Genomic DNA, 15,301 nt, shown 5'->3' with positions numbered 1-15,301 from the left:
TTTGCACAAATGGCGAGTGGAGGTTTTCTATGTCTCATCTGCATGCAAATACAGTTTTGTTTTATGTTAAATACCTTAACAGAGGATCCAGATGAGAGACTTGAGCTGGTAACTTTGAACGGTGTCGCTCTTAAACCAAGAGTCAGCTCTGAGAGAACAAGGGAAAACAGCAAAATGAGAACAGTGTTCAAAGATTTAGATGAGACTGAGCTTCTTAAGAATGTCTAATGATGGTGTACGGTTTAAAAACATCATGCCACCCCAAGAAATATTTACACGGCACTGTTTAGATGTTAAATAGAGCTTCGGTCAGAGTGGATGGAGCCTTTAGTCTGTTATGTAAGCTGCCACAATGGCACCACATAGGGCTCATAAATTAGCATTGCCACATTACTGCTAATGTAAACACTCCTCAGCGCCCTCTGCGTTCTCTGGCTATGCTCGGCATGGGATATAAGGACACTGCTTACTGCCTAACAGTGAAAATCCTGACACTTATTTTATTTCAGCTAGTTTCAAAAGGAAAAAATAATCTCTCAAAATTACAAAGACTTTAACAAAAATTCAAATGAAAACGAAAAATATAAAAACAAAAAGCTAAATTCAACTATTGGTAAAAATAATGGTAATGTCCAATCATCATCTTAGGAAAGAAAATTGTATTTGAATTTGTATTTAATTTTGTGTGATATGGTCTTGCCAGTCAGATCAAAAAATATTATGCCAAGAAAGGGATGTTAAAAGAATTGTGGTTGATATCACATGAAATTGAGTGTCGCGTTAGTCGCATTGCTTTGTGGGATGCAGTCTCACTCCATGTGTTCTGGTTGCACACTGCACATTTTGACAAACATAGTAGGTGACCTGGGTATTTCATGCATACTAAATTCCAGAGTTCCCCGACTTTTTGACCAATGAATTTCCATTGACTTTTCAAAATGGTTTATGATTAACGCCTAAGCATTTTTAAAAGCATTTCCATTTGCTTGTCTCAAACTATTGCATGGAATTAAAATCAGCATATTAGAATGATTTTTGAAGGATCATGTGACACTGAAGACTGGAGTAATGCAAATAAATGCAGCTTTGGTGAGAACAAGAGACTAGTTATTTCTTTCTAAAACATTTTTTAAACAATGGTATCAAACCCAAACTTTTGAATGTGTGTTTGTACAATACGCATGTTCAAAAGTCTCCATCTAATAAAGTAAACGGTGTTGTTTTTTTCATCAGAACTTGATACTGTTCATTGAAACCGTCATGTTTTATCCCAAGAGATCTGGTTTTCGTCAATCAATTCCCAATAAAAACCTCTTTGGCCAAAAACACACTGCTGATGAAATCAAAGAGTGGACATTGTTCTTAAATAAAGCTGTCTGCTCGGTTTACGGTGTCTTCCATCAGTTGGCGAAAGATTACACAAAATGTCAGTTTCCTTATGTGGTTCAGTGAGATGATGGTAAACACTCTTTTACTGCAGGTCTATAGCGTTAAATATCCTGAGGCTTTCAAGTACATTTTCACTGCCTGAGAGACCTTTCAGAGGCAAGGATGAGCAAAGCACTTCCAAAAAAGGAAGATCTGACAGAGCTGTGGCACTATGACAAATAAGGTCTGTTGATGATACCGAGAAGAGACAGACAGAGAGAGATATGATAAAATGAGAAGAAAAGTGATTGTGTTTATGCACCAGGCAGGCGAAAGAGGGTGAACTGCAATGTGAATTATGATTATATGACAGGGGTCCTTAGGCACACATGCCAGTAAACTAACATATAACGGTTATTTTATATCATTGTAATGGTTTTTATGGCATGGCTATGTATGGTATACACGCACACACACACGTAACAGTACAAGATATAGCTGGATATAACTAAAAATAGTTGAAAATCCAGCAAGCGTACGAAATAACCATGTGGTAATGTCAACTTTTGGATAATCCAGTGAATTAGATGCTTTACAAATTAATGAATGTACTTAATCTCTTTAGATTATTTTTTAGTTTATGCAAATTTGCTAAATAATTTGTTAGAAATATCATTTTAAAGTCTGAAAACAGCTTCACATTATGCAATTCAAGTTAAAAACTAAAAAAACAGTGAAATTAATGTTGCACACATGACCCACTTTCAGTGCATAAAGAGATCCGCTTCAATCCATGTGAAAATAAAGACAAATGTGCAATTCATGGTAACACTTTACAATAAGGTATCATTTATAAACTACATTAGTGAATATGAACACCGAATAAACCTTCGACAGCATTCATTAATCTTAGTTCATGTTAAGCTCAACACATTCATAAGGTCAAACGGTGTACTGTTGTTAACATTAATACATTATTATTAACTAACATTAGCAAAGGTTAATCAATGCTGTACAAATTTATTGTTAATTCGCTCGGTTTCCATCCAAAGTTGTAACTTTAACTTGCGAATAAAGAACCGCTGCAGAAGGAGAAGAACGGTCTTTTTTAAAATATAATAAATTACAAATATTGTAAAATAAACCCGGTCATGTTATCTTGCTTTTAGAGGCGTTGCTGTTTGGGAACGCAGTCGTGTAAGATCAAAACAACACTTCAGATGCTGTGCACCAAGATCGGTCACGCTGGTTAGTACATTCGCGCAAAGTCACATGACTTTTTTTATGTTTCCATCATAGTTTATGCTCATGTATTCTTATCGGAAAAAGTTACTGTATGGCTTTATAGTCGCTAGTCACCATTCATTTTCATTCATAAAGTAATAAATAGTAGTGCTGTCAAACGATTAAAATAGTTAATCGCGATTAATCGCATTAGTGTCATAGTTAACTCGCGATTAATCGCACATTTTTATCTATTCTAAATGTCTCTTGATTTCTTTTTGTCCCATTATTTTTTCTCATTTTAATGCTCTTATCAACATGGAAAAGTGGATCGGCTTGCTTTGCGCAAATGTTTTTTATTGAAAACAACATTGGCATATACTGTGTTCAATTTCACACTAACATTCTCACTTGGAGCAAATAATCTCTCACACAATGTAACAGTCCATCAATAAAAGGGTGAAAGAAATACTGACGAGGTCCTGATATTGACGAGGGGGCGGAGGATTCGCATCAGCTGTGTGTGTGTGTGTGTGTGTGTGTGTGTGTGTGTGCTTGGCCATCATCAATTGGTATTTCTGACTGGACGTGCTGCGATGATGATAGCTCAGTTCACAACGACAAAACACACAGATCACTTTGGTCTCGTCAATGGGACCATTTGGCAACTTTTTAAAAGTAAACTTTCCATTCAGAATCTTATTGGCATCCATTTCGGCGTCTCGCGCTCGTCATCCACTCAAAACGTAACGTTAACCTACTATTTGGCCGGCTCGCAGACCCAAACAAGTGTGTGCGTCGTGCCTGTTGTTTTGTTTCCGGTCTAGCTAGATCCGCTTGCGCTTTGGTCGACGAAGCAACAAAACGTCCTCGCGCGGCGCAAGCCATTGAAATGAATGGGTTTCATAGCGCAGCGCCGCGTCCTGTTGCAAAAGCATGTGAATAAAACAACAAAGTTTGCTAGGCCAAAAAAAACGTTAATCGCGCGATAAAAAAATTGACGCCGTTAAAATGGGTTTGCGTTAACGCCGTTAATAACGCGTTTAACTGACAGCCCTAATAAATAGTAACCAAAAGTGTAACCAAACGCTATGTTCCTCAGGTAAGAGAAAAACAAGGGTTTCAAATGATATGAGGGTGCATACTGTGTATATGATGACGAGAGAATTTAAATTTTTTGGGGAACTATCCCTTTAACTACATTCATAAGTACACTAAAGTGACATCCAAGTGAAATGAGTGAAATTCACTCCCACAAAATAGATCCTCTTAAAGTTTATATGCAAAGCCACTAAATACGCTTACTCATACATCACTTGAATCATGGAGGAGGAATGTATCAAACTATTTCATTTTAGGGTGAAATTTCCAACATGGCTGCCAAACTGAGAATATGCACAGCTTGCACTCCAGTTCGTTCCATCAGCCCACTCGCCATTCCTCATAAAAACATCTGTGAAATGCATAGCACTGGTGCTTTCCAAATAACCTGGATCGTCGTTTAGCCATTGCTAGCTTTCCATTTTCCAGTTGTCTAGGCCTGTGATCTAGGCCAAAATCCATAATTCATAAGGAATTATTTTAGAATCATCATTTGAAACCAATCCTAATGTACCATAATATAAATACAACACAGAAAGCTAGATCTTTCGCAGCAAATACAGCAGTTCTCAACAGGATCATTATGATTAGCAATACGAATAAATGTCCCATAGGAATTTAAAGGGAGAAAAAATTATTTATTTTAACTCTCTATTAGCAATATGCTAATCGACACATCACAATAGATTAAACATTAACCAATAAGGTTCAAAAACTATAGGAAAAATAGGACCTTAATTTTTTAGGACTAGCTCTGTTTTGAGTATTTGACATATTTTTTTGTATGTCTGGACTAAGATGATCAACCAATCTGTTTTAGTAGGCACAGCAGTTTGAAAACACTGATCTGAAGATGTCAAGGTATAGTTTTCGCTTGATAGTCTAAATGATTATAAAGGGAGACTCTTCTCTTGCTTTTTCTGTATATTACCCATTCACAATCTGAATGCAAGTTTAGTTTTTCATCCTACTCAGTACACTGCAAAGTTTCTGGATTGACAACTGTATTTAAATGCACGATTGAATTGGAAACTGTGATGATTGACAATGATAACCAATGAACGAGACAAAATGGAGCATTTTCTAAAAAGTACTTAATTCAAAAGTTTTTCGCTTTGGTTCCAAAACTGGTACAGAGAACTGTGAAATGTTACTGGTATTGGTAGTGACTACTAAAATTTTGTTACTGTGACAACCCTGTAAGATTCATTATGAGATATAAACTTCACTATTGTGTATTGCAATATTTGGCACTGCTGATTTCAGAACCTCACTCGTATTTAATTAAAAAATAACAAGTCACTGCTACAAGAGAAGTTAGAGTTAAAGGGATAGTTCACTTTGAAATTAATTTTTGGTATGTTTTAGCTTACCTCAAGGGCATCCAAGATGTAGGTGTCTTTGTTTCCGCAGAAGTTTCAATTTTGATATTTTTAGGTCAAACCGTTCTTGTCTGTCAGTCATATAATGCAGGTCTATGGTCACCACCTCAAAGAGCATGCACAGAGAAGTCCAAATTAAACATGATTTAATGACTCGTAAATGTAAGTACACATTGATGGCCTAAGACACGAAACGAGCGGTTTGTGTGAGAAAACGAACAGTATTTATATCGTTTTTACCTCTTGTAAACACAGCCACGTCCAAGTGATCTGAGGGCGCCGGCGCTTCGGTCTGCACAAGCGCTGGAAGTGATCTCTCGCGCGTGTACGTCACTCATTGTTTACACAAAACAGAGATTGTAGGTAAGACGACTAATTAAAATGGTACTAATTTGCGCTTATCCGGGATGTTTAAACCGTCGTAAAAGAAAACAATAAAAAATAAATAAAAAATAAAACAATTGTATGAGTGACGTACACGCGCGAGAGATCACTTGGACGTGGCTGTGTTTACAAGAGGTAAAAACTATATAAATACTGTTCGTTTTCTCACACAAACCGCTCGTTTCGTGTCTTAGGCCATCAATGTGTACTTACATTTACGAGTCATTAAATCATGTTTAATTTGGACTTCTCTGTGCATGCTCTTTGAGGTGGTGACCATAGACCTGCATTATATGACTGACAGACAAGAACGGTTTGACCTAAAAATATCACAATTGAAACTACTGCGGAAACAAAGACACCTACATCTTGGATGCCCTTGAGGTAAGCTAAAACATACCAAAAATTAATTTCAAAGTGAACTATCCCTTTAAGCCACCTAAACATGAATTTAAGGGGACAAAACATGCTGGGTCTAAATATTTTGTAAGATGTGCCATTTCAATGAGAGAATGTATATGATTGAATATGATAGTACACAGTTAAAAAATTCAATTAAAGTATATATTTATGTATATACTTTACCATTGAAAAGTTTGTATGTAAGATTTTTCAATGTTTTGAAAAGAAGTCTTTTATGCTCACCAAGGCTGCATTTATTTGATCAAAAATACAGTACAAACAGTAATATTGTGAAATATTTTTACAATTTAAAAGAACTGTTTTCTAATTGAATGTAATTTATTCCTGTGATCAAAGCTGAATTTTCAGCATCATTACTCCAGTCTTCAGTGTCACATGATCCTTCAGAAATTCACTCTAATATGATGATTTGCTGCCCAAGAAACATTTCTGATTATTATTATCAATGTTGAAAACAGTTGTGCTGCTTCATATTTTTGTGGAAACCGTTACTTGATTTTTTAGAATTCTTTGATTAATATAAAGTTCAAAAGAACAGCTTTATTTTAAATTTAATGCATCCTTGCTTAAAACAAATTCTTCAAATATCATTAAAAAAAAATTTTTTTGAACAATGGTGTATATTTTTAAATTATATGTACTTTTATAAATTTACCCATCGGGTTGGGAATCGAAAATTGATTCCAATTCTGTAATCGGATACAAAAGATCAGGAATTGTATACTTATAAAATTAAGATTTAAATTCCGCTTATCGATTCCTGTGTGAACATTTTAATGTGGTTTTAAACCTTTCAAGGGCAAGAAGATACGAAAGAGAACTCAATTGAGAACTCACACTGTTTTCTGTGCTCGGCACATCCAGCGTGCACACAGAAAGCAGCTTCTCATGCGCCCAAAAACACTGAACTGAGTTTTCTGTCGGTTATCTGAACGTAAACAGTTGAGAAAAAACTATACAGTGTTATTTACATTTGATTTAAATTTCTGAACTTAGTTCAGTTGCTATTGATGCTAATTTGCTTATTTGTTCTTATTGTATTACTGACGGTATACTTGTCTTTAATAATGTTTGAAATTGATATTAGTAAGTCTAGTTTAGAAGTTAGTTATTCTTTAGCTGCTTATTTTATTTTCATGGTATTCAGCTGCAACAGAATGTTTAGCAAAAAGACAGAATGAATAAGTTTGATATCTAAATGTACCCATTTGGCAAGATGTTATTTTTGTTTTATTTTTACCAAAATGCAGTGGTGGAGGAAGTACTGAATCTCAGGACTTAAGTAAAAGTACAAATAACCAGAGACATATTTACTTTAGTGAAAGTAGAAGTACCACAATGACAACCCTACTTAAGTAAAAAGTAAAAAGTACCTGATTTTAAATGTACTTTAAGTATTAAAAGTAAAAGTACTTGCATAACAATTTATTCTCTTAATGTCTATATTCTAATGATTAATAAAACAGTTAATCCTAACTCATTCAACCTAATAATCCTATAATGATGTTCAATAATGATGGAAAAGCCGTTATTTGTCGCCAATTCTGAACAAGCTTGCAATTAGGCAATATACACATCAAGCTTAATGTGACGGGGTTTGGCTGTAAACGCGATTCATTTATGGCGTAATTCTGAACCTCTTGGCTTGCCATACTAATCCTAACCAAACGTAGAATACACACGCACCCCACACCACTACTAAACCTACCCATGCGTATCCTATGCACGTAAAAACAAATTTCCGCGTATAAATTGCACGATAAACACACTGCGTGCTATAGAGACGCATTTAGTGCGACCGGGTTGATATATCTATGGCAACCAAACTTCACTGGTGAGACAAACGTGCGACGAACGGACGGTCAGGATGACGTTTTGGCAGGGAAAAACTGATCAGAAAATGTAACGAAAATGTAACAAAACGTTGTAGAAATGTAGTAGAGTAGAAAGTATAATAATTGCTGCAAAATGTAACGAAGTAAAAGTAATAAGTATGCACTTTTGATTCTACTTAAGTAAAGTAAAGATATGTGAAAAATGTACTTGAGTAAAGTAACAAAGTATTTGTACTTCGTTACATTCCACCACTGCCAAAATGAGATATATTCAAATCAATGTATACATTTTTTTTTTTTTTTGTTTATTCAAACCCGTCAATTCACCCACTATTGTTTTGGACCCATAGCATGGGTTCAGTTGCATTCGTTGCATCCCTCATTGCATTTCGTTCAGTTGTTCAGAGAGTGTCATCATTTGCTTACCTGTTTTCTTTGGAGCAGCAGATGTGTTGATTCGAGGAGTCATGTTTCCAGCTGTAGAGGATGATGACAATGAATGTGAAGTTGGGTTTCGTCCATCTTTGATCTCAATGCTGAGGAAGGTCTTCATGTTGGACTCGGGTTCACCCCAGGTATCGTGGGTCCCTAAAGACGCTTCTCCCTCAGGAGTCTGCACTTCTTCTGAACCGCTACACGCACGCCTGACATCTTTAGTGCGACCCTGTGAGCCGCCCACTGTGGCGTGTGATTGGTTGGAGGACAGCTTGGGCTGGGCTAGCATGTTCTCAGTGGCATTCCTCCCTTTCTCCTGGATGGAGGAAGAGCAGGACAGCGTGTCCCGGGATCTCTCTGCAGACACTGTGTTTGTAGAGTGAGAAGAACTGTGGCCACTTCTAGGTATATTCGTAACAGGTTCTGCGAACTTGCGCATCCGGTCACGAACAGAGTTTGCACGAATGAAGGGACCCAAGTATGAGGCTTTGTTTTTAAAATCTGGAAAGAAAGAACAAAAATTAGGTCCAACAACTATGTACTAAAATTTATAAATTGATAAAATGCACTTATTGTGTACATGCATGTTTTTACATTGTACTTTTGTATTTAGAAAATACCTGCATGTAGTTCATTTCTGTTGACTGTTCCCTTACCCCTTAACCAACCCATACCACCATATATGTCCCTAACCGTACCCGTATCCCACCTCAATAGCAGTGCAAGTGTTTTGCAATACAACAGCAACATAATAAGTACACTGAAACTAAGAATTCATTGTTTGGTCACACCTTAGATTAGGGTCCAATTCTCACTATAACTGCTTATTATGAGCTAGTAAGGTAGCTGATAAATGTAGGTATTGGGTAGGATTAAGGGATGTAAATTATGGTCATGCAGAATCACATATCTAAATTAAAGATTTTTAAAATCTGAAAAGAATATGTTTTAAAAAAAATGCAAGACGCTTTGACAGCAAGAGCTACAACATTTGTAGATAGCAGATCTCAGATCATTTGAATTTGATGAGAAATGTTAATTATTAAATCTTTGACGCTTGATTGTAGACTTTGGCATCTTGGCAAATATGATCAGACCCCCTTGAGATTGAAACTCTAGAGGAGTCACATGTGACAATACGTTTTTCTCCCCTGGTAGAAGCAAGGAAGTGAGACAATAAAAGGGCTAGTTCAACTAACAATGTAAATTCTGTCATCAAATACTCAAGCCTTTCGTTCTTCTTCGAAACAAAATGAAGATATTTTTAATGTAAACATGCAACTAAAACTTGACGTTTCAAAAAGTTCATCAAGAAATGTGTGTATATATATATATATATATATATATATATATATATATATATATATATATATATATTGAGCGGTTTAATTGAAGTCTTCAGAAGAGACATAATCGCTTAATATGATGAACAGATTTAATTTAGGCTTTTTGTCATATAAACACTGATTAACGCGCTCAAATATGCATAACAGTACTTGACAGAATTTTCATTTTAGGTTAACCATCCCTTTAATCAGAAGTCTTCACTTGTCATCCATTTAATTTCATTGTGCCAAGAAAAAACAATTGTGATTCTAAGGTTATTAATTCCATCTCATTTGGGATTTTTCATCCCTACGGGTCATGCAGGATGTTTTGGTTTCTTCAGAAGGGGGGAGGAGACAGGAAAGTCTGATGAAAGCATTACACCGGACCGGGCCCCTAAGACTGTGAATGTGGTAATGGCCCTATTAGGTCATAAGGAAGAGTAAAGATCTTGGGATACGGGCCACGGACTGTGAGAGGATGACATCTCAATACTTTAAACAAAAGCAGAAGGACATCAACTTGCTGCTGGGCAACTATACTGCCAGGTATGCAGTTGGATTTGAATAGAGTAACATAAGTAAGTAATTATGAACTTATTTTAAGACACAGGCTAAATCTATAACTAGGTAACCTTTAGCTGTAGTGTATTTTTATGAGGGCATGCAGAACTGCTCACCTGTATCCTTCCCGTTAGAAAGAGAAGTCAAGAGATCGTCTCTACCTGATGTAACCTGAAGGAAAATTCATTTAAAATCAACTTTTCGTAGCGTAACATGAAACATGGCACAATATATATATATATAAAAAGAAAATAAGCAGTAAAAACAGTTTTCAACATTGATTAAAATTCAGAAATGTATCAAGCAGCAAATGTGATGCTGAAAACTGGAGTAATGATGCTGAAAATTCAGCTTTGCATCACAGGAATAAATTACATTTTACTATACGTTCAAAAAGAAAACAGTCATTTAAAATAGTAATAATGTTTCACAATATTACTGTTTTGCTGTATTTTTAATCAAATAAATGCAGCCTTGAGCAAAAGAGACTTACTTTTTTACCGTCCCAAATTTTTGAACAGTAGTGTATTTATACTATATTATAATATTTGTAACAGTATGTTGTAGCACATTGCTACAGTATAAGGCTGCTAAAGTGGTTATAAGCATATTACTCCGTAGAATCTATAATCTGGGTCCGTATTCATAAAGAGTCGCTATTAGTGACAAAATTCTAAGAAAATTCTTAGAAATGTGGGCGTTTACTCTTAAAATTAAAGAAAAAATTATAGTAATGAAAAAAGTAATTCAGAAAGAATTCAGAAAGAAAAAAGTAATTCAGAAAGCATCTTAACCCTTAAAAGAGGTCTTAAGGTCAAAATTTTTAGGAGTACGGATGAGGACTTTTAAGAGGCTTAAGAGTTTCTTTAGCAGAGGAGAAAATGGCAGAAAGACGAAGAGGGAGAAGAAATGTGTTGCACACAATAGATGACAGTGAGTTAATAAGACGCTATAGATCGACACCCGGCCCAAATGTTCCTTTAAGGATGGCCTTGTGTACGTCCATTAACTGGGCTCACAGTAAACACTGTTCCTCTGTCCAGTCGGGCTTTCTCGTCCTTCTTGGGTTTGATTCCATGTTTGTTACATTAAAACCAACATTCAAACCACCACTTAAATAGACATGCCAGCAATCAGTGAAAGAGTGGAACCATTTTTATCATTCTAAGCCAATCAAATACCTTATACAGGAAATTAACAGCATGGTAAATAAAAAAAAGGATTTATATACACATATATAATGTGTGAGAACGGTCAAATAGGAAAAATTACGCATGTAATTTCAAAGTGAAGGCTTAGAATAGACCGTATACTTAAAATCACTCTTTTTTTTTTTTCTTCTTGGACAACCAACCAATCACAGTCTTCAAAAGATTGTGTCACACATAGCAACGGGGTCAGCCCCGCCTCCTCATTAAGATGAAAGTTTGTCTTTTCTAGGGCTGTCAAATGATTAATCACGATTAATCACATCCAAAATAAAAGTTTTTTTACATAATATATGTGGGTGCACTGTGTATAATTATTTTGTATATATATATATATATATAAATACAAACACATGCATGTATATTTAAGAAAAAAAATATTATTTATATATAACATTTATATTTATATATAATATAAATTATATATAAATCTATATACAGTATATACATAAAAATATTTCTTAAATATATACAAGCATGTGTGTGTATTTATATATATAAAATAATTATACACAGTGCACCCACATATATTATGTAAAAAAACTTTTATTTTGGATGTGATTAATCACGATTAATCATTTGACAGCCCTAGTCTTTTCCTTACTCAGAGTTGCTCTCAGATCGGTCCCGAATCGCTCTTAAGCTAAGACTCCTACGTAAAAGGTTTTAAGCTAAATTAAGAGTTTTCTGAGAGGATTCTTTATGAATACGGGCCCTGGTCTCTAGATATGGCTCATATCAATGCAAGTATGAGAGATTTTTTTGATTGTTTTATTATCAGCCAGGCCAGAATTGTAATAGCACAACACACTCTTTAAAAAGCAACAGAATATGAGGTATTGTGTCTGTTGCACATGAATGCTAAAAATCCAGTAACCCTAAAAGTGAGCAATAGTAATAGTGATGGTTAGTGATTCTCAATCACATCTGAATGTGATGACACTGTTATGAGGAAGGTCTGAGCAAGTGGTGGATGGATTACACTAACTGGACTATACTGTAAAAAATGATTCTTCAAACTTAAGTTATAAATGAAACCAATTACTGGGGTTTGTTTTATAGGAAAACACTATTTCAGTTTTTCTACTTCAAAATGTCATGTTTAATCTAATGGGTTACTTGCCATTTATTTGTACTTTTTGTAAAAACGTAAAACGGCTAAACCAATTTTCGGTTACACTTCATTTTAATGTGTCCACGTTACAGTGTAATGAATCATTTAAAGTCCCCCTGTGGTGAAAATCAAGCTTTTGATGTTGTTTATATGTCTATGTGTGTGTTTTAATATGCTTTAAGACAAACCATGTGTAGATTCATAAGTGGACAGCATTGCTGAGTATTTTCTCCTTAAAACTGCAGTGAACCAAAGACAGTCTCAAAAACACGAAATCGCTGGTGTTTCTGACGTCACAAACGACCTTGTAACCAATCAGATCAACGTGTGATCGTCAACCAGTGGATCTCTGAGCTGAGTGAGTGAGTGAGTGGAGGCGGGGCTCATTTGCATATTCATAGAACCGCATATACGAAATGAGGCAAGGGTGTCGAGTTACATTCAAGCTATTTTAAGGCATGACTTTTTTTTTAAGGAAAAAAAAACATTTAAATATATCATTTTGGTGATCAAAGATGAGTTTTAAGGGATGCAATTATTGACTACAGGGGGACTATAAATACCGCGTAATAATAATTAACTACATGTACTTACTATAGGGTTAGGATTTGGTTCAGGGTTAGTTGCATGTAATTATGCATCATTTATAGTTATTATTACTAATAATAATATAACATGTGTAACAAGGACACTAAAATAAAGTGTTACCCAATGATTTTTTCAACGTACAGAAGATAAAACAGAACAATCTCAAACAGAGACAAATAGTACCTCCTGGTGGAACTAACAGGGCAAGGGTTCCCATCAGACACCTTTCACTTCCACTCACCTTCTGTGCAGCGACTTCTTCAGGTCTTTTACTGCTCATGTTCAGAGGGAATTCTTGTGAACTTGTTGTGCTCTGAAAGCGGGTCGTCTCCACGCCATTGTCAAGTTTCTTCAGCTCTCGATTCATCTGAGGAGCCTCTGAATTCACGCCAGACAAAGATGCACTCGCTCTCACTTCCTCCCCATCGGGTCCTGGCCGTGATCTTTGGCTCCTCAGATGATCTTCAGCAGAAGACAGGGATTCATGACTGCGATCCGAAGCGCTGGAATTCAGTCTCGTTCTCTGATGAGAGCTGTGGCTGTCACTCGACTCTCCGGAGTCGCAACGCTCCCGGTATGAAGGAATGACTTCTGATGAGGGCGAGCCATGTTCACATTGAATCCGTTGGGTCAGAGGGCAAGAGACTTTCTCTCTGACCAAAGGATCTAGTACTAAAACCATGTCGGGGTTCGAGCCTACAGCAGAAGAGACAGATGCATAACTTTAAGTACACTATTACAGGATCTTTCAGGTTAGAATAAGGGTGTTTTCACAATTGAGTCTTCTTTAAAATACCTCAGAGCAGTTTAAGTGGACTAAAAAGAGAAAGTCATGTACACTTTGTAAACACTGGGTCGGTATTTACGCCTATGTCACGCTTGACCTTTCAACGTGATTATAATGCGTGAAGTCGTGGACGTACATCGCAGAGCTAGTGCAAGATGAGTATTTTTGGTTAAAATAACAAGGGGGCCTCAGCGAGCTCTGTGGGGGGGGGTCGCGTCATATTTTGACAGGTTTGAGCAATGAGCATTAAATAAAAGTCCTTAACTTTTTTTCTGTTCAAAATTTACATAATGTATATAATGAGCGAGTTCATCATGAATCCATTTTCCAATCCGTGGTTTTGTCTTATCCTGAACCACTATGGTACACCTATAATAAGTGTTTACATTGGGACTATTTTACACTGGTTCGGATCGCTGCGCTGCGGAGTAGCCCAGTGCCTGCGTGACTCGTCATAGACGTACACAGAGAGAAGTAGTTCCGGCTACAATGTTCTTCCGAAAGACGGATTATTCTGTTAATAAACGCAAGTTTATTATCGCTCACTATAGCGCCAAAAGCGTAAAAAATAAACCCTCACATTGATAAACCTCACAAATAATTGTAGCCGAAACTTTGGAATCTGTTACCAGTTCACATTAGATTGGCTCAGACTATTTCCAGTTTTAAATCATTAGTGAAAACCCACCTATTAACTCAGGCGTTTAATTCCTCTGGGCGTTGAGGCTAAATCCTCTGTTGTTGTCCTATGTTGTATATGTATGTGTGATGTCTATGTATTTTACTTTTTATTTTTTATTTGTTATTGCTGGAAAGCATATTGGTGCAACTGTAGTTGCAATAAATTGTGCTATATAAATACAATAAATAAAGAAATAAAGAAAGAAATAAAGAAAGAAAGAAAGAAAGAAAGAAAGAAAGAAAGAAAGAAAGAAAGAAAGAAAGAAAGAAAGAAAGAAAGAAAGAAAGAAAGAACATGCAAGTATTGAGGCCCCAGACAACAGTCATTTAGTAATAGCCTATATTCTTTCTTTTTTTTTACCTACACACCACAGTGAATATATTTGTTTTTGCATTTCAAATAGGGCCGATATATAGGCTTCTCCTAGGCTTACGTTTTTAAATTACAAAGGGCCTACTGATGTTTTTGTTTTTGTATTTTCAATATTATAGGCTATTATTTGTGCATAAACATACCGTTTGTTTGAAAAAAAAACATATTTTGTCCTCCTTGCTGCAAGCTTACAAGAGCGATAATATCATTAAATGTGAAGGGGGGCCCTAAAATATTTTCTTGGGAAAAAGGGGGTCTTAGACAAAAAAAGGTTGGGAACCACTGGTCTAGATAATCCCCTTATTCCTCGGCTGGGATCGTGTCGAGACTTTGAAGCTGCACTGAAACTCACATTTGGACCCCATTGAAGTCACTATATGGAGAAACATCCTCAAAAAACGTAATTCTTTTCGACTGAAGAAAGAAAGACATGAACATATTGGATGACGTTGGGGTGAGTAAATTATCAGGAAATTTTTATTCCGGAGTGAACTAATCCTTTAAATAAA

The 15,301-nt window shown here is 35.9% G+C and overlaps 1 protein-coding gene across 8 annotated transcripts in view; it reads right to left on the bottom strand.

Annotated features, from left to right (window-relative positions):
• smtnb (smoothelin b) overlaps positions 1-15,301 on the bottom strand; it is an 81,439-nt gene that overhangs the window by 30,771 nt on the left and 35,367 nt on the right. For 7 of the 8 annotated variants that reach the window (XM_056232775.1, XM_056232774.1, XM_056232778.1 and 4 more), the window contains 4 exons: positions 13,193-13,647; positions 10,158-10,212; positions 8,144-8,653; positions 75-148 (listed from right to left, as the gene is read on the bottom strand). In XM_056232775.1, coding sequence (XP_056088750.1) covers positions 75-148; positions 8,144-8,653; positions 10,158-10,212; positions 13,193-13,647 — 1,094 coding nt within the window. Of the gene's footprint in view, positions 1-74; positions 149-8,143; positions 8,654-10,157; positions 10,213-13,192; positions 13,672-15,301 lie in introns of those variants that run through there. The other variant, XM_056232782.1, reaches the window with a different exon arrangement.

The sequence above is a fragment of the Rhinichthys klamathensis genome, unplaced genomic scaffold (assembly GCF_029890125.1).
Source record: "Rhinichthys klamathensis goyatoka isolate OS25496 unplaced genomic scaffold, OSU_Roscu_1.1 h1tg000356l_1, whole genome shotgun sequence".
Taxonomy (NCBI): domain Eukaryota; kingdom Metazoa; phylum Chordata; class Actinopteri; order Cypriniformes; family Leuciscidae; genus Rhinichthys; species Rhinichthys klamathensis.
Note: the sequence above shows the minus strand (reverse complement) of the source record. Positions and strands in the feature narration are given on the sequence as shown.